Source organism: Sodiomyces alcalophilus (assembly GCF_042370955.1).
Source record: "Sodiomyces alcalophilus JCM 7366 unplaced genomic scaffold ACRALscaffold_3, whole genome shotgun sequence".
Taxonomy (NCBI): domain Eukaryota; kingdom Fungi; phylum Ascomycota; class Sordariomycetes; order Glomerellales; family Plectosphaerellaceae; genus Sodiomyces; species Sodiomyces alcalophilus.
In genome coordinates this window covers 2,444,970-2,466,019 of record NW_027263534.1, presented here as the reverse complement: position 1 = coordinate 2,466,019, position 21,050 = coordinate 2,444,970, and the positions used below count along the sequence as shown (strand labels likewise).

Here is a 21,050-nt window from a genome sequence, read left to right as displayed (position 1 = left end):
ACGTCGTACACATAAATCTGCAGTCCGGTTGTCAACATGGAGGCCGATCTCGACCACGTGGTTCCCCTTGATGCGCTTGGTAGAAGGATCGTCTTGGACGTGCCGCATGCGTGGTGGTGTAGCACGTCGAGGCGTGATTCGTGGAAACGGGTAAGGAAGAGAAGGCAGCGTATTACTGTACCTAGAGATCGACGGAATCGAGACCAAGAGACGAAAGAACAACAAATTAAAGAAAGAAGAAAAAGGTTGAAAAAAGAAGGAAAGGATACGAGGGAATGAAACCAAGGAGTGGGAGAAGGAGGAAGCCACCCTACTTTTGCATCTCGCCCAGTTTCGTCCTGTACATATCTTAAAGTTGAGACTGGACCACGTAATCAGGTACCTCGAGAGTAGATGATTTACCGACTTGGCAGAGAAACGAATAACAAAATAAAAAATACGACGGTGGAGATGCCGTGGCGTGTGCTCGGCATCGGAGGCACGAGCAACCAGGGGCGGGCATCAGACCTTCTCCAACAGAGTCGTGTGAACCACCAGGTCCATACCCAAAAGGTACGTTGTATTCGTACATCGTTGTATGAAGAACGAACATGACGAAAGGAGCATGTTGAGACCCTCGGTGAGGTACCGGTACCTAGTGCAGCTTGAAACCAGGGGCCCCTGGCTGATTACTTCGTAGGTACGGCTCCGAAGAACGCTCCAGCCAATTGACAGTACCTGATGGAGGTCGGTACAGGTGACATAGCTACGAAATACACATCGTACTTCGTACAGTTTCCTCTAGCGTCCTTGTCCCAGGCGCCTTCCCCGACGAAGAGCAGCTCTGCCAATGTCATGTCTTCACGGTACCATCCTGCATAGCGTAAAGTCGAATCAACTGATTGATATTCCTTTTTCTATCAAAAAATGGATACGGACGCGAATACTCATTATAGTTACCGTTTTACAGTCCTCGTGTCATCCTATACTCCGTCCCCGACCATTCTCTCCGGGTCTCGCCTCTTCTATTCGGATACAAGAAAATCGAGCCAACGCCCAGCCCCGTACTATCCATATAGCCAGGCATCCGCCCAGATGTTGATACGTTATGGTTTCGGTAGACGAACCGCCTCAGTCTCTGCTCATTTAGCAAAGTGCAGATCGTAACCGAGCCACTTCCGCCTTAGCACCTGCTCCACCGAGAGACCCGGGTAACCGTACGTCAGGGGCAGGAAGAAGTACCACCCGGCCACGGCCACAGCCAGCACCACTCCGCATGCAATCCATACCCCCATCATGCTCTGGCCCGCCAACCGTTCCCGGGCCGACAAATGCTGCTTCACCCCGCCGGTTTGCGCCTTGACATCACGCGGTCTCTCCTCTGCCGGCTCGGCCGTGAATACAAACTCTATCAGCGAACCTGCCACCAGACACGACGCCAGGTGCGCGGGGAGGTAATGGTGCAGGAACAGCTGCCGTCCCATGAGGTAGAAGGGCAAATAATGTGTCGCCCAAGCCAAGAAAAAGAAACCTGTCGAGTTGTATAGCCGCGATCGAGTACCTGGAGTTGGGAGTTAGCGAGGGTGGTCTACATGGTCCAGACAAGGAGAAAAAAAAAGCAAGCTGGTTCATGGACGAGACGAGGGGAACGTACGGCGATCCAGGGCATCGACACCCCGTTTAAGAGAGACCTGATCGGCACCGATGATTCCGACGAACACGGCCAGCAGACTGCTCGCCAGCCACCATCCCGCCGGGTTACCCAAAAAGTAAATCTGCTGTCGCGTCTCGCTGTTGGTCCAGAAGCTTACGCCACGCAGCAGGAACGGCCACTGGTACGGATGGCTCGCGTATGGGTGGCTGCTCGTGAGCTTGCTATTGTGGTAAAACATGGCCCGCTGCAGCTCGAACCACTTGCGCAGGAACGGCAGCGTCTTGACCTTCCTTTCCGGCTTCTGCCGCCGGGGGTCGTCTTGGGGGACCGACGGGACGTCCTCCACGATCCACACGTTGGAGCTGGGCGCGATCTGCTTGTTTCCGTTGATCTCCTGCTGCTTGAAGCCCCATTCGGGCAGAGGCTTCGGATGCGTCCACATGGCCACCTTGCTGGGGTTATGGATCAGCTTGAAGTGGCCCGATACGCTCTTGAACACCTGGTTCTTCTTTCCGTGCTCGATTCGGACCTCGAACACCGTGTCCTTCGCCCGGCTTCCGGTACTGTCCGCCACCGAAACCGTGGTGAACTCCTGGTTGGTCGCATAGTACGGCGAAGCGACGTCGTGCGAGAGCAGGATCGTGTCCGTCACCACGTGACGCAGACGGACGAGATCGTGGTTCTTGACCACGCGGCCCAATGCCTCGTCGCCGTCTACCGGCAGAATCTGCCAGTAGTTGTTGGTGTCGTTATATGGATACCCAGTGACCTGCTGGCCCTGGCTGGACACACGGCCGTCGTCGTACCGGAGAGGGTACCGGTCGGGATGGCTATGAAGGTATGCCTTGGTCTCCTTGTGCCGGATTGTGAGGCTGTCGTAGTAATGAATATCAAGCGAGTTGGCCAGCATGACGTTGTCGCTCAGGGTCTCCTGAAACTCGGGCGTCATGAAATCATCGCCCGGGCCAGAGCGGCTGAGGACGGCGAAGTGGACCTGGAACCAGAAGAGGTAGAAGAGGAACGGCATGATGATGAGGCCGAACGCGCGAGCGCCGAAATGCTTGCTGAACTCGGCCACGCTCAGGGCGCCGCCGGGCCGCTTCACGTCCAGGAGATCCCAAAGGTCAATGATGACGGCAGATCCAATGGTGATGAAGGCGAAGGTGCCGACATACTTGACCGAAATATCAGCAGACAAGGCAAAGCCAGTGAGGATGAGCCACTTCCACCACTTGCGGGAGAAGGGCTCATGGCGCAGCTTGTAGAACTTAATGTAGAAGAGCAGGCTGCAGGCCATGCAGAAGACCAGAGTGGCATCGAGCAAAATCAGGCGAGTCTGGCCGATATGGGCGTTGTCCAGGAGTACGAGGCCGGCGGCAATGATGCAGGCGGGAAGGGTATAGCCCGACTCCCACATGATGAGGTATACCACCGATACCGTCAGCGCACCCATGATAGCGGGCAGAGCGCGGAAAGCCACATAAGGGACGTTGTTGACAATGTACGAATCGCCAATGTTCTCAAAGTGAAAATGGCCATCGTAACCCACCAGCCATCCCATGAAAGCAAAAAGGAGTTTCCCAAAGGGAGGGTGTACGTCGAAGAAGTAGGTTCGCTCGAGGTAGTATGAGGCAAACTGTCGGACGAGTAGAGTCAGATAAAAGAAAGTCAAGCAAAGGACTGAGCCATGACGAGAGTTGACAGGCATGGGGGTTCGATTCAACTCACTTTTCCGAAATGCACCTCGTCAAAGACGACCTCATTGGGGTGGCTGATGCCCCAAAATCGGGTGAGGAAACCGAACAAAGTGATCAAAGCGAGGCCAATGCGGTACTCGGTGTCCGAGCTCTTCGTCTTCTTCTGAGCGGACTTTGTCTTCAAGTCGACCTCCCACTCCGGCGGCGAGACAGGGGGGGACTTCTTGGAGCCCGTATTGCGCTGGCGTAAACTGCCTTGCGGGGTGGCAGTAGACGCCATGGCGGGCGACAGTATGCGAAGCGCGACAATAAGGGGTGGAAGGAAAAAAAAAAGAAGAAAAAATTAGAAGCTATTGCAAACTGTCAGCCCAGTCGGTAAAGCGGAGATTATGGTTCAATGGGCGTGGAAAAGGACGGGGAAAGCCACGACAAGCTTCAGTGTTTGTCGTAGGGGATGTGCGTTGTTGTCGGCAAGTCAAAAGGACAGGTATCGCATTTGTAGAATGGAGCTTCACCAAGCTGGACCTGGACCCGAGGAAGCTCCAACTAGCAAAATACATACCTAAGGTAAGGACAGGATATTCAAGAAGGGGCTCAATGGGGCCTACATCAAAGGAGGCCAGGAACGTAGAAAAGGGGGGCTAGGTGGCACAGAATCCACTGGAAGGGAGGGCAAAAGAAAATCGTCTCTAGGGAGTGGACGAGAAAGGACGGAGTAGGTGACGCGAAGGACGTGAAACAAGGTCTGAATAACAAGAACAAGGTACGTACCTAGAATGCGGCTCAAGCCCGAGCTGGGCTTCTGGCACAAGTTCTTGCTGTTGATTAGGTATTATTACGCGTAAGTAGGGATAGATTCCCTTGATCGTAGCTGCCCTGAAGAAAGGGGCTTTCTTTTCCACGGGTGTCTTTGAATATGATCCCTGCAACCAAGCTGTCCTCAATAAATCGGTAAATTCTTCTTCCCTTGCCGTTCCAGAACGTCAACGTCCAGGCTGGGCCATTTCTGGCTGATGTAATCCCAAGCGATTCTGTGACGCCATTTTACTGGCTAGGTATACAGTACAATCTTTGAATTACGTTGTAGACCACGTCGCACGGGGCGTATGTACCTGGAGGCGTCTTCCGTATTGTCCTACAAAACCTTTTTCGGACACACATGTCTGGCGAGTACCTATAATGTTGATATTGAATTCAAATAGTTAATCAAGGCGATTTACGGGTTTCTTCCACAGCTATGAGCAAAAAGCTCAAACAAGTACACAAGCGGGATGGGCCGTAGCTACCCGCTCGAAGTACTTACAGGTACCAGTGCTTTAACAAAGAGAAGAGGGGCAGTCCGAAAAACGGAGAGCTGCGAGCTAGGCGAGGGGTCAGCCTGTCCATAATAAAGCTCCCTCTTCGGCACAACGACTCGTTTCTCGGGCTACTCAAAGGTGTCATTGACTCCGTCTTTACATCGTAACATTGTTTCTCTCATGTCCTCCCGCTTTTCAGTCGTCTACAAAACAATCAACTCTCTGATCCCACGGCCCGCCGCAGTTTCAATCCCGCACCTTCGTTCATCTTCTCTGGTCTTCTCCAGTGCAAATAAAAGCTTCACCACGACCACTCGCATCATGTCGGCCTCCAATGTGTATACCAAGGACGCTCCCTTCCGTACGTCTCATCTCCTCTGCTCGTCCCACCATTGCGTCGACGTCGAGCTCCATGTCCCATAGAATTGGATCTCTGCCATAGATGGGAATTGATGGCTAACTGACTCCCTTCCCGTTCGGATTGAAACAGCCCTGGGCCCTTACGTATGACCTCCATCGTCTCTTTAATCGCCGTGATACGGGTATTTGGGGCTCAGATCTAACCTCTCGTTTTTCCGACTCCTACAGTCCCAGGCCGTGAAGACCCCCACGGCCATTTACTTGTCCGGCCAGATCCCCATCACTGCCGACGGGAAGTCTGTTGAAGGATCCATTGCCGAGAAGACTCGCCAGTGCATCACGAACCTCAAGGCTGTTCTGACCGAGGCGGGCTCCGGCATTGAGAAGGTTGTCAAGGTTACAATCTTCCTTGCCGATATGGACTTCTTTGCCGTACGTGAAACCCCTGCCCGCGGTCGCGTCTCGCGTTTTTCTTGTTTCGTCCCGCTAAGACAATGGGCCGTCTCTGGCCGTTGTTCGCCCTTTCCAGGAGATGAATGGCGAATACGAAAAGTGGTTCACCCATAAGCCCGCTCGCAGCTGCGTCGCCGTAAAGACACTCCCCAAGAACGTCGATGTCGAGATCGAGGCCATTGCCTTGCCGTAGAACGAGATGGACTCTGAATAGTGTTTACAGCAACAGCGACCAGGCTGGCCTGCTCCCACATTTGGCTTCGAAGGAAGGCCTGTCGGGGCCCTGTTATCTTTAGCGGTTTCAAGATTGGGGATTAGACCGCGAGCAGAGGAGCAGTCGCCGGAATATATCTCTCGAGTGACGTGCAAGACCATCTCCCACCATGTCATGCGTTCAGAACATCAATGTAGACACCGTAGACATCCACAGAAGTGCACCAAACGCGCAGACCAACGACGCGCAGCCCAGCCCATATTAGTAAGAGAAGCGACAAGACGTATACGAGATGGGCAGCGAAAGGCTTGTATCTGTTACCACCTGGCCGAGGTACGCGAACACGCTTGGGTCAAGTAAAGCGGAAAGACAATTTTATCCATAGCATGTCTCGCATGTTGCCTCACGGGAGGCTTATCCACCTTGGGACACGAGTCGCTCTCATGTCCATACCTGCGGTCGAACCGCTGTACACATACTGGACGTTCCAGCGGGTTCCAAGAGTCGGTTAAACGTGCATGTACGGCCCACAAGGATGGCTTAATCTATCTCGCAGAATTAGTCTTCCCAAACGAACAACCAAGTGGGCAATGCAATTGTTACTTGGAGGTGCAGTATCAGTAGAGGAAGTCAGTTACAATGGGCTGACGGTGGAGTGAATATGCAGAACGGTTCTCTATGATTCTACACTTTCCCTTCTATCGGTACACCTCCCCAAGTCCGCTCCAATTCCCGCAGGCAGGCTGAGGTCCCGCTGAGTTGACTCCTACATCGTTTTGTCAACAGTTTGTTTTTTATTCCTCGTCATCACCGCCCTCAACGTATCTCGCGCGGATGTCCTTCCATTGGCGCTATTCCTCAACAGTCAGCGATTGTCCTCTGAAAACTGCGTCTCTTCGCAATCGCCTATCCAAATTCGGGCTAACCAAAGCTTTGATATGGCGAAGAAAAGGAAAGGGCACGTCACTTACGCCCTTGTTCAGATGGTCCCAGTACTTATCGGCAAGGGAGTTGAAGCCACTGCAGAGACGCATCCTGTGTTAGCCTCCAACATTCCGACACGCCGTATATTTGTACAGGGCTCATCCATAGAGCCCTGATCGATCCTTGTCTGGAGATCAACTATGCGGTGGAGGTAGGGAAACGTACACCTCGAAGGCAAAGCCTGCGCCGAAAACGAAAGCAAGCATGGAGTAGTTGTTCTTGAAGAGCGCTCTATCACGGGGGAAAAAAAGTCAGCGTCATTGCCTCTCTCGCGGTTTGTACGAGTCTGTCCCTCGAGTCTTTCGTGGTGGCGTCGTCCCCCCTCTCCCTTCTCTTTCACGCATCATCCACCCCTCTTCTGCTGTTTTCCGCTGGTAATGTTGCTCTGAAACACGGACCCATGTGCCACCAGATGATATGACGCCTAATTTTCAAGACCGGGAGGACGGAGGAAAATCGAAGGGAAGACTTGCGTGTAGAGCGACCTCGTGGCGCCGGCCTGTTCACGTTGCATGGTTAGTCGGGATCTTTCAATTCGGACTCAATTGGACCTGGTAAGGTGACGGCCACTTACCATTTTGACGATCTGGAGCGAGAGTGCGCTTCTGAGTAGAGAAACGAAGTGGCTGTGTGTGTGGTCGCAATTGACTAGCTCGGTTGTGAGTCGTTCGAGATGGAAGTCCAAAGGAGCCGGAGCGAAATTCGTGATGTTCCGACCTGTTGCCGGCCAAACGAGACTCGGTATTATATGAACCTTGATTGGATGATCGAGGCCCACTCTCACTTCTCTCTTAATAAGCCGATGATTTTCCGCTACCCTGGACTTATCACCTTGGCCGATGAACGAAGCAACGGCTTTTTGGCACCATATCCGTACGAAGTACATCTACAGCCTTCGTAGCCTTCTCACACTTGACCACATGGAACACCGAAAGAGGCCAATGGCTTTACATTCAAATTCTTGTCCACATCTGCTATGTTTCGGCGCAGGCATCCACGCCACGCCAGTGCCTTTAATTCTTGAACAACGATCGTTTACCGTATTTACCGTAAAACATGGCCCTGCCTACCGTCTTTGTATGGATCTGCCTTGACTAAAGCATCTTTTGGTCGCTTGCCGCGAAGTGTCAAAGAGGTGGAAAAGAGAACATGGATTTAGTGAACCCAGCAACCAAGAATCAGGCTCTCGACGATGACTATCACACCGTACGTGCCAGTAAGTAAATGTGATGTAATTGAATGCCTTGCTGCTTGAAAAATGATTGTACTTCGTACGAATACAACTGAAAGTTACCTACTTCGCGACATCCGTCCGTACTCCTAATTTCCGATTAATCATCGACCGCATGGCGGGGGATCTGGTCTGCCCTCACACCATCACACAGGCCTGCGTGGGGCTTCTTTCCCAGTGCCCAAAGCCAGCCCAGGGACAGAGTTTCACTGCATCCCATGGTGCAAACAAAATATCGCTGAAAACCCGTCTGTATCGCGTGGCCGTGGAAAGCCCTCTATCCCCAACACACACTTTCTGTACCCCTCCTCGTCCGCTGTCCTGGGGAAAACGACATGCGTCTGGGTTATTAAACCCTCATGGTGCAATTCTCGTCTGGCCAGCCCTGTATGTGACGAATCGCGCATGCGTGTTTTTCACAGAGTGGACTGTTAACCTTATATTCGCCGCTAGGTTGCCCGCATCCAACTGCCAATTGACTCTCAGCCATACACATCCTGAGCACCTTCGCTTGGAGGAGTGTGCTTCCTTTGCAGAATCGGCCATCAAACCAACACCAATCGCTCCCCCACACTTCAAACGAACACGATTGCTACAATGACCGGTGGACCGAGGAGGGCACAGCCCACCAACGCGGGTATCATCACCGATAAGACCGGTGAACGCTTCATCCCCGAGTCCCAGCGCCCCGACGGCACCACGCGCAAAGCCATCAAGATCCGACCAGGATTCCGGCCCACCGAAGATGTCGAACTCTACCGCTCGCGCGCCGCCGAAGCCCGCTCCTCCCGCGGCCAGCGAGCCGGCATTCCCGGCGCGGAAGGCCTGACCGCCGATAAACCCGATACCTCATCTTCCGCCGCCAGTATCAAGAACGCCAAGCGGCGCGAGGCTCGGAAGAAGGCCAAGGCCGCTGCTGAGGCGGAGGGGCAGGCCGCCACCAAGGACGACAACGACGGTGCAGCCGAGCCCACCAAGGATGATAAGCCGGCGGCCACAACTGTTGCGGAAGGAGGTCAGGAACCGGGCCCCACGGACGCCGAAGTCGAGCGCGCGAGGAAGGCCAGAGGTCTCAGGAAGAAACTGCGGCAGGCACGGGAACTGCAGAACAAGAAAGAAGACGGCGAGGCTCTGCTACCCGAGCAGATTGCCAAGGTGATCAAGATCAATGAGTTGGTGCGTGAGCTCGAGGCGCTGGGCCTGGACCCTAGGGATATCGGCGACTCCAAGGAGGCGAAGGCACCTGGGACCGAGAGCTGATAACCTATTTGGCCCGTGCAAATTCTTCGCTCCTAATACACACCCAATGAGGGTATAGCGGTTCGATGCGGCAGACGATGGTGATTCACCCAATCATTCTCGGTCCACTTGAATCTCTCCGTGCCCGACGATGCACATGGATGCGGCACGATTCGACCAACATACATGCACTTTTCATCGTGTCCCGGTCCTCAGGAAATGCTCTCTCAGGCATCATCAATGCTTCGGATCAGGTTGGAATATGGTACGGGGAGCCACATATCCACCCGCACTCGTTGATATTCTCCACTGCAGGACACAAGACTGGAATGCTGAGCATGTCGGATATTTGGCACCTGGTCAAACGAGCTGGGTCGGGATGGAATCTAACCTAGTGCGGCCCCTGCGTCTTTACATCTGCAAGGCCCATGAAGACGAAAGAAAAATGAGGCCGTTCGTCCACATGCGAAGACAGACGGTCGTAGTAAAGCATTATTAGCCAGCTATCCGAAACGATTGATTGAATTCTTGCGTGGGAGACGTCATGCTTCTACACCTTTACCACTTCGCAAGTCAATGCTGACCCAGGATAACCCTCGGGGACAAGTGACATAGGGAATACGGAGCAAAGTGATTGCAGAAGTCAAACGAAGACTAGACGCGGACCTTCAGATATGCGAAATTAAAAAAGCCAAATCTTAATTGAGCCATGCTATAATACATATTGTATGAACAGACGCAGGATCCCAGGCGACGTGCCCGAGCATCCCGCGCATTATTACCGACGGCTCCCCTCGACATCTAGTGTCGTTGCTTCCAGTGGCAAATCCACTCAAGGGTATCAGCCAGCACCCTCGTATGCCTTCCGAAGTGCTGGAAAACGTCAAACTCGGCGTCGTCTCTTTCCCCTTCTCTTTATGTTGTTCTCGCCAGGTCTAGGCTTTATGATCGCTCTTCTCTCAATGTCTTGTAATCATCTAGGACGCGGCGAGGTGCAGCCGCGGCGTGAGTCGGCATTACTTGTTTCGGAAACATAGGTTTGAAATCTAGTTGTTGGTGGGCTTCATGATCCAACGCTCCTTGCCCTCAGGGAAGGGGACGCCCAGCTCAAAGAGCTTGACAAGAGCGTCGGAGAAGTCCTTGAAGAAAGCATCGTTGTCCTTTGCGTAGGTCTGGACCCACTTCTTGAAGTTCTTGTCGTGGACAAGTGCAAGATCGGTGGGAAGCATCATGAGGCTCTTGGTGGTCTTGTCCTCGTACTGGGCGGGACCATCCCACTTCTTCCACTGCCACTTCTCGTCAAGGAGCAGCTTGAAGAAATCGTTGGTGAACACGGTAGGAGAGAAGGTCCACGGGCCGTCATAGCCGCTGCGGTCAGTGTGGGTGCGGCCGAGGGCATGGGCACCAAGGAGGGCGACAATTTCCTGGTCGTTGAAGCCCATGCGGTTGAAGATGTTGCGGACGTGCTTCTGGTCCTTGGAGGCATCGGGAAGGCGTCCGTCGGGGGTACAGAAGGAGACGTCGCGGTCAGCACGACCGGGGCGGTAAGGAATGATAGGACCCTGAAGCTCCTGGATAGAAGCGACACCGGCGAGGATCCAGAGATCGGAGTAGGTGATCCAAGGGAACTTCTCTGCGGTGTGCGTTAGCATATAGTGGACTTTGTTTGACGGGACAGGTCATTGCGGAACTCACCCTTCACGGGCTCAAGGAAGTCACGGGCGTTCTTGAGACCTGCATTGGCACCGTGGTCGGCCTCAGGCGAGAAGCGCATGGTGGCGCCGTTGCTTCCACCAGTGCCGGTCTCCTTGTCGTAGGTGCCGCTGGCGTGCCACGCGAGACGAAGGAGGACGGGGCCATAGCTGCCATCTTCATAGTCGTCGTGCTCGATGAGCCGAGCAGCAATGTCGTCGTAGACGGCCTGGTAGTCCTCCTTGGTGGGGTTGGTGATAACCTTGGGGGCCGAGCCGGCGGAAACGCCACCCTGCTGGGTGTAGTACCAGGCACCACCAGCGCCGGCAGCGACCAGGCCAGAGACCCAGATCCAAGTGGAGCTGCCAGACTTGAGGGGTTCGGAGGAGTAGAAACGGCGGCCCTGGCTGCGGAAGGCCTGTCGTGGAGCGGCAACGAAAGCGCCGCGGGCAGAAGAGCGCAGAGCGCTGCGGGCGAACTGACGGGAAACGTTGGCGGCCATCTGCATGATCGACGTGTGGTTAGTCAAGCAATTGATAACTGGGAAGGCGATGGAAATGTGGAAAGTCGCGAGTGGATGGATGAATCTCGCGTCGTATGGACAACTGAGGTGTTCGGGCTTGGATCGGCGTGTTGGAGAAGGCCAAGAGCTGAAGCTGACATGGCCAGTTTGAAGGGAAGAGATGTGTAAACAAACATACCTTCAATCAAAGAACGAAGCGATGAGAGTTACGTTGATAACGAGTCGCCAGAGATCAATCAAAGGTCAATGAGGGGAGACCGATGGAATAGAGAGAGACAGAGGGATATGAAATGAAAACGAAGGGATGTGTGATGGGAAATAGGAAAATGTGTCGGAAAGAAGAAACGGGAGGGAAGGTAAGGTTGAGGACGAGTTTCAAAACCTTCCACCTATTCGTACGTCTTTGCCTCCTTCAGATCCCTTGCTCGGGGCCGGGCAAGCTCCGGGTGGGGACATATGGGGCCCACCGCAACCGGATAACAAATTGGAAGACTATCATTGGTTCGTGTTGCCACTCCAGTCTACCTGGAAGGACTTTCCTCGCAGCAACGCGAATTACCGTGACTCGGTATCACACTCTAACGGAATCCATTAATTTATGGGGTCGGATGATTCTGGTGCTTTCTAAACCAGTCCGGCACACAAAGGTGTTTTTATCTCGGCATTCGAGGTCATTGACTGGCGTCGCAATCCGAGGCCTCTAGTCAGCCGTTAACTACTTCGTAGGTACCTACAACACTCGAAGACACACTCCAACTTGCAGGTATCTATTTAAGAGAGCATCATACCTGACACGTGTTTGGTTAGTCATTACATGATGCCAAGAATTTACTCCAGTTATACGGACGGCTGGGTTCCGTAAGGAGATTACCTACGTCGTACACGTACATGCACATCGTTGTACCATATATGAATATGTACATACTGTAAGCTGGTATTAGTGACCGTTGCTGGCTGACGGTGCAACGTACACTGCATGGCTAAGGTTCTCACAAAGGGACGGAATAACATGATCCGAACACATCATCCCGGGTATGGATTTGCCGGTTCCTTCGCCCGAAGCCGATGCGGGCAGTTGCGGAACAAATGCTACGGGATGACAAATCGACGAATGGATGAACCAAGAATCTTAACGCCAATCAATGTATTCACTTTATTCAATAGACTGCTGTTGTATGTATTCGTACATACAGTGACGAGACAAAACTGTCGAGCCGATGTACTTATAGCACCACGTAAAGGTGTGCGTAGATAGGTACATCGGCTCGACAGTTATGTCGAGTTACTGTAACTATGTAGGTTAATATGACCGCCATCACTGCTGCAATCCTTCGCGGATCCACACCATAAGCAAGATGTTCTACGCCAGTGAACTGGGATGACTACCTAGGTGTTCAGCAATCTGGGGCTGGTGGTGTGACTTTTACACTACACTACATAGATTACTAGGCCGATTCCAGGTCCCAAATGGTCCCTAGCATCACTGTAGCCGACTTGCTTCACACAGATTTTCCTGCCAGTTCTTGCGCGTTTCGGCGCCGACTCCCATCTCAAGCCATTCTTATCCCTTGGCTCCCGTGTGGATTCGTAAGGAGCACGGTAGCTCCCTAGCTTCGTCTTATTATCCGGACCAGCAAACCGAAATGCTTTGGCGTGCTGGGTCCCATTTGTGTTCGCATCTCAATACATACGTGGTGTGTGCCGTGTTCCCTTTCCCTTATGCACAAGCATGTATGTTTGAGGACACCAAGCCCGTCTATTAGTCGCAACGGGTTTAGAACTGGCAAAGCGAGGAGATAGGTGATCACCGTTCAAGAATATAAACTGCAGTTTTGACACGGTTATCTAATCACTCCGCGACGGCTCAACTTGAACGACCATGGAGATATCTCCATTGAGCCCGCCTCACGGCTTCCGACCCCATCAAACTTCAGCCAATTCCTTTAGCCCAGAACCTGTCTCTGCTTCTCCGAGTGTTCCTAAGACACAGCTGACCACCTCAAAACGACATCCTACCCTCGCCGCGCCGAGAAGACCAAACCGAAAAAGAGGAGACAATAACAGAAGATATCATACATGAAACATCCCTTAGGAATTAGGAGGGAGGTCAGACAGGCCATATCCCCCTGCAGGTAGTGCCGGCGATTATACTGAATACACGTGATCACGGAACCCGAGCTCTACAGCAGCGGTTCACATGCTTTACATGCCCGGCAAGGACATGGCGAATCAGTGGAAGGTTGCCGTGCCCTGGCCTTCGGCGGCTACGCTCCCTTGGAGTTGGTAGTAGGGCAGATATCTCGCTTCTGCCTTGGCCTTGGTTGCCTCGTCCATCTCCGACCCCGCCACTCCATTCTCTTTACCGGCTACCTTGCTGTCTGCCAGAACAGAGATAGACGGTGGCCTAGGTTCAGGTCAGCTTTCAGATCGAGACGGCGGAAGCGGAGTAACGAAACGGGGAAAACAGCCCAAGAAAATAGACTCACCCGAAAATCTCTCGGTCGACAAGCAGGAATTGCTTCATCGCATCTTTGCCACCCCGCTGCTGGAGATACTCGAGGTACACTTGGAACAGGTGCTTCTTGGTCGCCACGGATAGGCGGCTCTTCTGCTGCAACTCATCAAAGATGTGCTTTACACGATCCGCATGTTGTTCCTCCGTCTCCTTGGTCGAGGGCTGTTGCAGTTCAAACTCGAGCCACTTCTCCCAGAAGACGCGGCTGTCCGCATACCACTGCGAGTTTTTGAGGAAGACGTTCCTGGCTTCCTCCGAGGATCCCTTCACCTTCCACAGGAAGAAGGCCCACTCGGTAACCAATGCAGCCTTAGTGAAGAGGTCCACATGCGGAGAGTCAATCTGGTCCTTAAAGATTTCCACTGCCGCTTCCAGACCGGCCTGGCGACGTTCCAGGTGCGCCCAGGAGGTGATGGCCTCAATGCAATCGGGAAGCTTGATAAGGATGGACGCGTGGATATCGCGTGCCATGTCGATCCGGCCGCAGCTCTCCTCGAAGTACGCAAATTGAAGTCGAATGCCCGGCCGGCTGATGGGGACGAAAAGGGTTGCCGCGCGCATGTATATGATCCTGACTTCCTCCCCCTTGCCCTCCTGTGCGGACATCCATCTGGCATAGCGGAACCAAAACTCATCGTAGAATGCGCAAGTGACGAGGCATCGCTCGTACAGGAATACGACCCGGGTGTAGTTGCCCTCCGCTTCTTCAAAGTCGAGGTACTTTCGCCAATTGGCGAGTTGCTGATGCTCGAGCTCCGTGACATGAAAGTATGGGCGCTTGATCTCCGACTCGTACGTCCATCGCTTGTTCGTCTCGTTCTGAGTCTGGGTGAAGATTTCGTAGTACACGCTGTCGATTTTGGCTCGGATATCCCGCTCGACCTCCAGCTCCGGTCTCTGCTGGCCGGCATGAGGCGCCTCTACCTCGGATCGGTACTGAGCAAGCACATCTGGCTCAACAAGCTCGGCGAGGGGGCGCGCATGCGACAATTGCCGAAACTTTTCGTAGTAACGAGCATACTGGTGCATGGGAATGCTGATGATACGACGGAGGATGGCGAGGACGCGATCTTCAGCCTCCTGGCGTTCCTCATACTCAATGTACTTGTCCCAGAACGGGTGAGCGAGGAAATCCAAACCAACATGCGTCGCGCCACGTTCGAAGAGACTACGCTCCGATGTTAGCAAGAAAGGGACAAGGGGGAACGAGGAGAGGGCTAAGGTACGCAGTAGAGGAAGGAGGGCATGTACACGAAGGGGGGAAGTTTGGGAGATGAGCTAGCGAATCCAAGTCCCATGCTTTCAAGATCTGAAGATGCACGGTGGAAATACGAAAATGATGCTTGTGTGTGCAGCGGAAAGCGGAGGTTCCAGACACGGGTCAGGTGGAGAATTCATTCAGCAGAGCCTGGTCACTGGTGTGAGAGCGCGTCTCAGCAGGGTAAGGGTACGGCTGGTGGTTGGCGGTTCTCACCGGCTGACGCCGAAGCGACCAAGTGCGACGCCTGGGGTGATACATGGCCTCGCGGCCGACGGTGCGCGTGTGCGAGCGGCCAGTACGGCAGGCTGCGGATGATGATGGTGATGTTAAAGGGGAAGGGGAAGGAAAGTCACCATCTTCACTTACTCCCTGACGAGTGGTGGATCGTGAGTCGTCTCCATTTTGAAGGAGCAGTACTCAGTCCACAAGTCGACAGAATTGGTGATGCTCGCGCATCCTCGCTCGTAAATCTAGAACGCTCAGTGTTAGCAGGGTCTGAGCCGGGAGCTGAAGTGTATGGGTAGTTGAAGTAGCAAGGGAGATGGCTTTTGGAACAGCATGCTGGCGTTCGCAGAGGGCCATCGGGTTATCTTACAAGTTCGGCAGATTCGGGCCCGGAAATGTTGAATTCCAAGTCGGCGTACTTTTTCCAGTATCCGAAGAGAAGCGGGAACTTGAGGAGGAAGCGGTCGTATGCATCGCGAAGCGTGGATAGGGCTTGAGGACTCGAGTTGCGGTTCAGACCCCCTTCCAGGCCCTCGCAGGCGCGGACGAGTTTCTCCCAGTTTTCGAAGCTATCTGTATCGGCTTCCTGTTGTGGAAAGAGAAGAGACGATTAGCTGCCAGAACAGTGACGATATGGGGAGCACTAGAGTCTGACGTACGACTTCAGCCTGGAGCTTCTTAATTTCCGCCAGCTCCTCGGTGCTGCCGAAATGATCAAAGTCGGCCATGACGGTAGCGGGCTTGCTTAGGAGATGTTGCGAATCGAGTGTCGAAGCTGGGTGTCAAATAGGCGAAGGGGAAAAAAAGTGCTGTATGGGTGCGACAAGAAGTTGAGAATGGCACCAGAGAATAGCTGTTGAGAACTGGTCGATGCGCTTGAGAAAACCAAGGAAGTTCCAGATGGTAGGTGGAAGAGAGAAGCTAATTGATGAATCAGAATACAGAGGCTCGGTTTATCCAGGCGATGGGCGCAGAAGTAAGAAAGAAGGCTGGGATTTGCTGCCGTGCCGAGACCTAGAATTCCATGGGGAGGGAGCTCTGGCCTCGTCAATGCAAAGGCAACATTTTTTTGCATGGAGTACACAGTGCGACCCACATGAATTTCAGCAACTTACATAAGCCGAATTACAAATTACTTTAGGAGCTCGGCTGAACTTCAGCACCATAGCCAATTATTAGGTACAAAAACTTTCTGGCTTCCTTTTTCATCCCAATTCTGATATCAAACGCAAATCTGAGCCCAACCCAACAAACTTTACTCTCGTGCTATCAACGTCGATTTCTGTTCGCGACCTATTGGCAGGCTAATAAGTCCTATAGCCTGCATATCAGCGGCTTCATCTTACGTGAACAAGGACAATACGCTGAATTGCCGCCGGTACAGAGAGAATTCGAGAAGCGTGCTATCTAGATTTTGGGCATAACACTGAGGGATATACGAATGAGTTTCGGTGCAAGGCCATTGATGGGTTTGGCTACCTACCTACCCGGGCAGGGGGGGTTATAGGTCAGAGGGTGGCCAGCGGCAAAACCGTCAACACACTGTTGACAGAGTGGCTAAGCAGACAGAATGTATACATAGTGTCGCTACTATGGCCTGTTAGTCACTTTACAAGGCTAGTAATAGTGGTAACTGCATAATATATACATACTGGTTACTTTAGCTACCTACACCATTAATGCTATGTGTTTTTCTGTTTAAATAAGTATATAAACTAAGTAAACATTATGATATTAATAATACCGTGACAGCGCACGCCAGACTTACTAAGCTATAAGCTATTATATAATAAGGCCAGCTGTTTATACTAGATATTATTACTAATATAATAGAGGGCTATTTAGATATATATTATTAGTCTAGCTATCTATCTATATTATAGTATTCTGTTAGAGATTAATATATTAACTAGAATCGTATAGGTATTTTTACTACTTTATATTTATATACTTAATAAGAATATATCTTTATATAGAAATAAGGTGGAAAGGTATATATTAGTAAGGTACCTACGCATCCTAATATCCCTTTAGGTAATAACACCACGGTAGTTCCTTCCACGATATTAGTAGGCGGTATCCTTTTACGCGTTCCGGTTATTCTGCCGTATAATATAAAGGGGTGGATCGGAGACCCAGTGCCATATCGTTAGGACGTCACGTGACGTTATAAGACGCGCGCTTTTTCATTTATCTTATACATTATATATACGTGGCGACGCCACCCAGACACAGAGGATGCTTATTATCCTATATAATCATTATCCTTTTAACCCTAAGTTTTGCTATATTTATTATATTCATTTCGTTTAAGCTATATTACCCTAATCAGAGCAGCGCGCACCTCTAGGAACCTTTTCTAAAGGTCTCCTTATTATATGTGTTATTTTGGTTATATACACTTTATGGTCTTAAGTATACCTATTATCGAAGACTTATCCGAGATTATACTACCTAAGCCGTTCTGTATAGTAACGGCTTCGCCTTTCTATAATTAGTGCTTAGAGGCGGATCTATTCGGTGCCTAGGAAGTCCTGATCGTCTAATTAGGGTAACCGAAAATACTCGAGGGGAGTTCCGGCCTACCTAAATAAACTATATATTAATTACGGAAATAGGAAGGGAAGTATACGGCTAAGGGGCTAAGATTAAAATAAAGTATTAATATTTAAAATTAGTATTAAGATTACGATAATAGCCTAGGAAACCTGCCCCCTATATAGCCTTAATAAAACCTAATAACCAGAAAACAGGGACGGATCCTCCTTACTAAAAATAAGATAAGAGTTATAGACGGAGAGATAGGCCCTTACCGCCGATAAGGTAAAGGTAGGAAGAAAAGCGAAAAACCGTTAAGAAAAAGGTACGATAAGTGGAATAAAGAATGGATTAACTATAAAACAGATTCCGGATATAATATAGATATAAAGATAGAGGGCGCGCTCCTTTACCGGAATAGGAAAAGCTATGGATATAGACTAATAGGGGCCGTAGAGCCTAAATATAAAAAAATCTTTTACTATAATCCTCTAAGTACGAAATAATAAAGGTATAGGGTTAACCTTACTATAATTAGGGTAACGATAGCCTATATAAATAGTAGTAAGTCCTTAGCCCTAAGAATTTTAAGAAAATCTAGTTATATAAGGCCCTGACGGTTAGAAGAACCTATCGAGGAGCCCCGAGATACCGCGCCCTTATAGACCCGGCGGTTAGGTAAACCTACTAGTGGATCCCGGATATAACTTAAATTAATCTCCTATAATAGCTAGCGATACCTTATCCTATTCCTTATAGGTATCTCTATTAGTCTAACTATAGTAGGTTCCCTCCTAAGCCTTAGCGGAGAGTACTTATATTATATCCTTTAGGGCCCCTAAGAAAAGGGCTCCTCCTACCCCCTATCGCTAAATAGAATTATCCTTAGACTTATAGACTTAATACACGATTACTTTTTATTTCTTAACCCTTTCTTTCTTAAAGACCCTAATTCCCCTAATCTGCCTAAACCTATTATTATAATAGATTAACCCCCCCCTTTAATAATATAACGGCTTTATAGTAGACCGACTATTATAACCCTCCCCTTATAGTTATAGTCTATAGCGACTCTAAGCCTAACGATAATAGTATATACACGGCTATCCTAACCCTAGCGACCACGGTTACGCCTAATCAGGGTAACGCCGCTCCTATAGCTAACCCTTCTCTCGCGACCGCCTCGCTTAAGTAAGGGGACGTAGACCCCGGTATCGGCCCGTTAACGACTATTTTTTATGGTTAGGGCGTCCTGGTATCCGGCTACGGAGCTATATCGGCTTCCCCTTCGCCTAGTCAGGGTAACCCGAACCCTAGCAGCGGGCTAATTCCCCCCGCTCCCCCTATTCCCTTTATTTCCCCTATTCCCCCTGTTTCCCCCGGACTAAGCGCTCCTTAGTAGGCTTACGCACCCACTATAGCTATTATATCTTTTAACGACGTCCTTAAGAACTTTAAGGTAAGCCTTACCTTAGAGACGCTCGTAGCTATCTATTAGTATATTAGCCTATATAACGATAAGAAGACTCGAGCTACTATTACGTCTCGCGCGCCCCTAAACCCCTTCGCTGTAGGAGCCCCTCGCTTTAGTAGAAGGGCCCTATCTAATTTCCTTAGGGACTATAAAGACTATACTAAGCTTAACCGCCTTAGCGAGGCCGATAAGATCTCCTACGTTAGCTTATTCACGGAGCCTAGTATCCGTCCTACGGTTAATAAGATAATCCGATTAGTTAAAGTAGCCGGCGGCTAATAGAAGCACTTAAAGCAGCGGTTTATTAACGAATACTCTTACCTAGATCCTAACTAGCAGCTCGACCTATCTAACTAAGTATACTAGTTACGACTTACTTATAAGTATAAAAAAGTTAAGATAGTCTAGTAAGTTAAGTAGCTATTAATAAGCGTTATAGTTTAGAAGTCGAGAGTAGATAAGGTCGGCGGCACCTTTATCGAAGACTATAAGCTTTACGATATCTTCCTCGCTATCTTATATAGGGATATTAATATATAGCTTATTAACCGGATAAAGTATAAGTTCGTTAACCTAAAGGACCGACTACGCAGGTATTATAACTTATTAGATATATTAAAGGAGTGGGTAGAAGATATTTAGGTAGCTGATAGGCGGCCTATTAATAAAGTAGCGAGTATTATAGATATTCCTACTCCTACGCTAACCGCTAAACCGATACTAGCTATTATGCCTTAGCCTAATTAGGCTAACCCGATAATATATACGCCAACTATCTTATAGAGGCCTATTATAGTGCCTAAACCGGCCGTATAGATAAGAAGTGATATAGATAAGTTAACGGAGCTTTTAAAGAAGTGCGCTATCTCTATAGTCTATAACGGTACGGGTATTATTAGGAACGCGGTCCCCTAAGTCGTGGCCCTCTCGCGCCGAGTAGGAGCCGATAAGGTTAACGCGATCCTGGCTGCCGACCCCTACCTAAAGACCCTATTCTATACCGCCCTAAAATAGTCCACTTTGGAAAGGCAGGACGCCGCTCCGGCAGCTTATTATATTACCCCTAATTAGACTAATATCGGTATATATAAGGATAACGTGTAGTATAGGCGAGGGCTACCGCGGTACGGAAACAGGAATTCCTACCCCTATTCCGGCGGCCTATCGTAATACTACCCTATCGATAACTAACCCCCCCGTTACTTTTATTATAGATAGGAGCGTTACCGCCACGAGTAATACGCGGTACTATAGCTAGATAAGACCTAGTACCTAGTTAGGTTCCGCTACCCTAACTACCTCGCCTTAGACTAGAATAACGAGTAGCAGCCCTGCCCCTAGGATATATACCTTAAGTAGCAGGACTAGCCGCACTAGCGGTCCGTCCTCTACTAGCTTAGCACACGCCTTTAAGGGAAGTATAAAGACCTGGCTAAAGCCTATTATATTAGTACTAACTCCGGAAGCCTCCCTATTAAGATAAAAGACGTTATATAAGTAACGTTAGAATATTATACTAGGCTAAAGGAGGAAGAAGCGAAGGCTAAGGCTCCTATAGTAAGTATTAGCGTTAATTTTATATCTATTATATCCGATTATTAGTAGGCGGATATCTATACCGCGTTAAAGGATACTCGGAAAGAGTAGCCCCCCTCTTAGCCTCTTTACACGACTAGGAGTAGGAGGATCGTTAAACCTACTCCTAAGGTTATC

The 21,050-nt window shown here is 50.5% G+C and overlaps 7 protein-coding genes across 7 annotated transcripts; 3 read left to right on the top strand and 4 right to left on the bottom strand.

Annotated features, from left to right (window-relative positions):
- Positions 1 to 818: 818 nt before the first annotated feature.
- ACRALDRAFT_1041549 (glycosyltransferase family 39 protein) lies at positions 819 to 4,196 on the bottom strand. The gene is made up of 3 exons (XM_071015223.1): positions 3,362 to 4,196; positions 1,634 to 3,269; positions 819 to 1,540 (listed from the first exon to the last, which is right to left on the bottom strand). The coding sequence occupies exons 1-3, from the start codon at positions 3,608 to 3,610 to the stop codon at positions 1,122 to 1,124; spliced, it is 2,304 nt and encodes a 767-aa protein (XP_070876143.1). The 5' UTR covers positions 3,611 to 4,196; the 3' UTR covers positions 819 to 1,121.
- Positions 4,197 to 4,949: 753 nt separating this feature from the next.
- On the top strand, positions 4,950 to 5,634 carry ACRALDRAFT_2027020 (uncharacterized protein; the record flags this gene model as incomplete). Its single annotated transcript, XM_071020437.1, has 4 exons — positions 4,950 to 4,989; positions 5,119 to 5,132; positions 5,217 to 5,420; positions 5,518 to 5,634. The coding sequence occupies 4 exons, from the start codon at positions 4,950 to 4,952 to the stop codon at positions 5,632 to 5,634; spliced, it is 375 nt and encodes a 124-aa protein (XP_070876142.1).
- A 572-nt stretch (positions 5,635 to 6,206) lies between these two features.
- ACRALDRAFT_2034342 (uncharacterized protein) lies at positions 6,207 to 7,346 on the bottom strand. The gene is made up of 5 exons (XM_071020751.1): positions 7,214 to 7,346; positions 7,113 to 7,138; positions 6,805 to 6,870; positions 6,627 to 6,675; positions 6,207 to 6,506 (listed from the first exon to the last, which is right to left on the bottom strand). The coding sequence occupies exons 1-5, from the start codon at positions 7,214 to 7,216 to the stop codon at positions 6,450 to 6,452; spliced, it is 201 nt and encodes a 66-aa protein (XP_070876141.1). The 5' UTR covers positions 7,217 to 7,346; the 3' UTR covers positions 6,207 to 6,449.
- Positions 7,347 to 7,788: 442 nt separating this feature from the next.
- ACRALDRAFT_1069750 (uncharacterized protein) lies at positions 7,789 to 9,130 on the top strand (the record flags this gene model as incomplete). The annotated part of the gene is made up of 3 exons (XM_071017696.1): positions 7,789 to 7,855; positions 7,930 to 8,257; positions 8,407 to 9,130. 3 exons carry the CDS (start codon positions 7,789 to 7,791, stop codon positions 9,128 to 9,130), a joined length of 1,119 nt encoding a protein of 372 aa, XP_070876140.1.
- Positions 9,131 to 9,195: 65 nt separating this feature from the next.
- On the top strand, positions 9,196 to 10,048 carry ACRALDRAFT_209002 (uncharacterized protein; the record flags this gene model as incomplete). Its single annotated transcript, XM_071022560.1, has 5 exons — positions 9,196 to 9,449; positions 9,479 to 9,587; positions 9,649 to 9,681; positions 9,725 to 9,751; positions 9,860 to 10,048. The coding sequence occupies 5 exons, from the start codon at positions 9,196 to 9,198 to the stop codon at positions 10,046 to 10,048; spliced, it is 612 nt and encodes a 203-aa protein (XP_070876139.1).
- Positions 10,049 to 10,155: 107 nt separating this feature from the next.
- ACRALDRAFT_2101603 (uncharacterized protein) lies at positions 10,156 to 11,303 on the bottom strand (the record flags this gene model as incomplete). Its single annotated transcript, XM_071023068.1, has 2 exons — positions 10,156 to 10,742; positions 10,805 to 11,303. The coding sequence occupies 2 exons, from the start codon at positions 11,301 to 11,303 to the stop codon at positions 10,156 to 10,158; spliced, it is 1,086 nt and encodes a 361-aa protein (XP_070876138.1).
- Positions 11,304 to 13,122: 1,819 nt separating this feature from the next.
- Positions 13,123 to 16,283, bottom strand: ACRALDRAFT_1062720 (uncharacterized protein). Its single transcript, XM_071016657.1, has 5 exons — positions 15,985 to 16,283; positions 15,696 to 15,911; positions 15,467 to 15,570; positions 13,811 to 15,007; positions 13,123 to 13,728 (listed from the first exon to the last, which is right to left on the bottom strand). Exons 1-5 carry the CDS (start codon positions 16,051 to 16,053, stop codon positions 13,554 to 13,556), a joined length of 1,761 nt encoding a protein of 586 aa, XP_070876137.1. The 5' UTR covers positions 16,054 to 16,283; the 3' UTR covers positions 13,123 to 13,553.
- Between the last annotated feature and the right edge of the window lie 4,767 nt (positions 16,284 to 21,050).

What these genes read in the sequence shown, in the direction of transcription:
- ACRALDRAFT_1041549 (XM_071015223.1), bottom strand. Translation starts at nt 3,610, where the DNA reads ATGGCGTCTACTGCCACCCCGCAAGGCAGTTTACGCCAGCGCAATACG. An exon ending in ACGAGGTGCATTTCGGAAAA is followed by an intron (nt 3,270 to 3,361) that starts GTGAGTTGAATC and finishes CTCGTCCGACAG; the next exon opens with TTTGCCTCATACTACCTCGA. An exon ending in TGTCGATGCCCTGGATCGCC is followed by an intron (nt 1,541 to 1,633) that starts GTACGTTCCCCT and finishes TCCCAACTCCAG; the next exon opens with GTACTCGATCGCGGCTATAC.
- ACRALDRAFT_2034342 (XM_071020751.1), bottom strand. An exon ending in GCAGGCTTTGCCTTCGAGGT is followed by an intron (nt 6,676 to 6,804) that starts GTACGTTTCCCT and finishes GCGTCTCTGCAG; the next exon opens with TGGCTTCAACTCCCTTGCCG. An exon ending in GGGACCATCTGAACAAGGGC is followed by an intron (nt 6,507 to 6,626) that starts GTAAGTGACGTG and finishes GTTGAGGAATAG; the next exon opens with CGCCAATGGAAGGACATCCG.
- ACRALDRAFT_1062720 (XM_071016657.1), bottom strand. Translation starts at nt 16,053, where the DNA reads ATGGCCGACTTTGATCATTTCGGCAGCACCGAGGAGCTGGCGGAAATT. An exon ending in AGAAGCTCCAGGCTGAAGTC is followed by an intron (nt 15,912 to 15,984) that starts GTACGTCAGACT and finishes TTTCCACAACAG; the next exon opens with GAAGCCGATACAGATAGCTT. An exon ending in GTCGACCGAGAGATTTTCGG is followed by an intron (nt 13,729 to 13,810) that starts GTGAGTCTATTT and finishes ACCTGAACCTAG; the next exon opens with GCCACCGTCTATCTCTGTTC.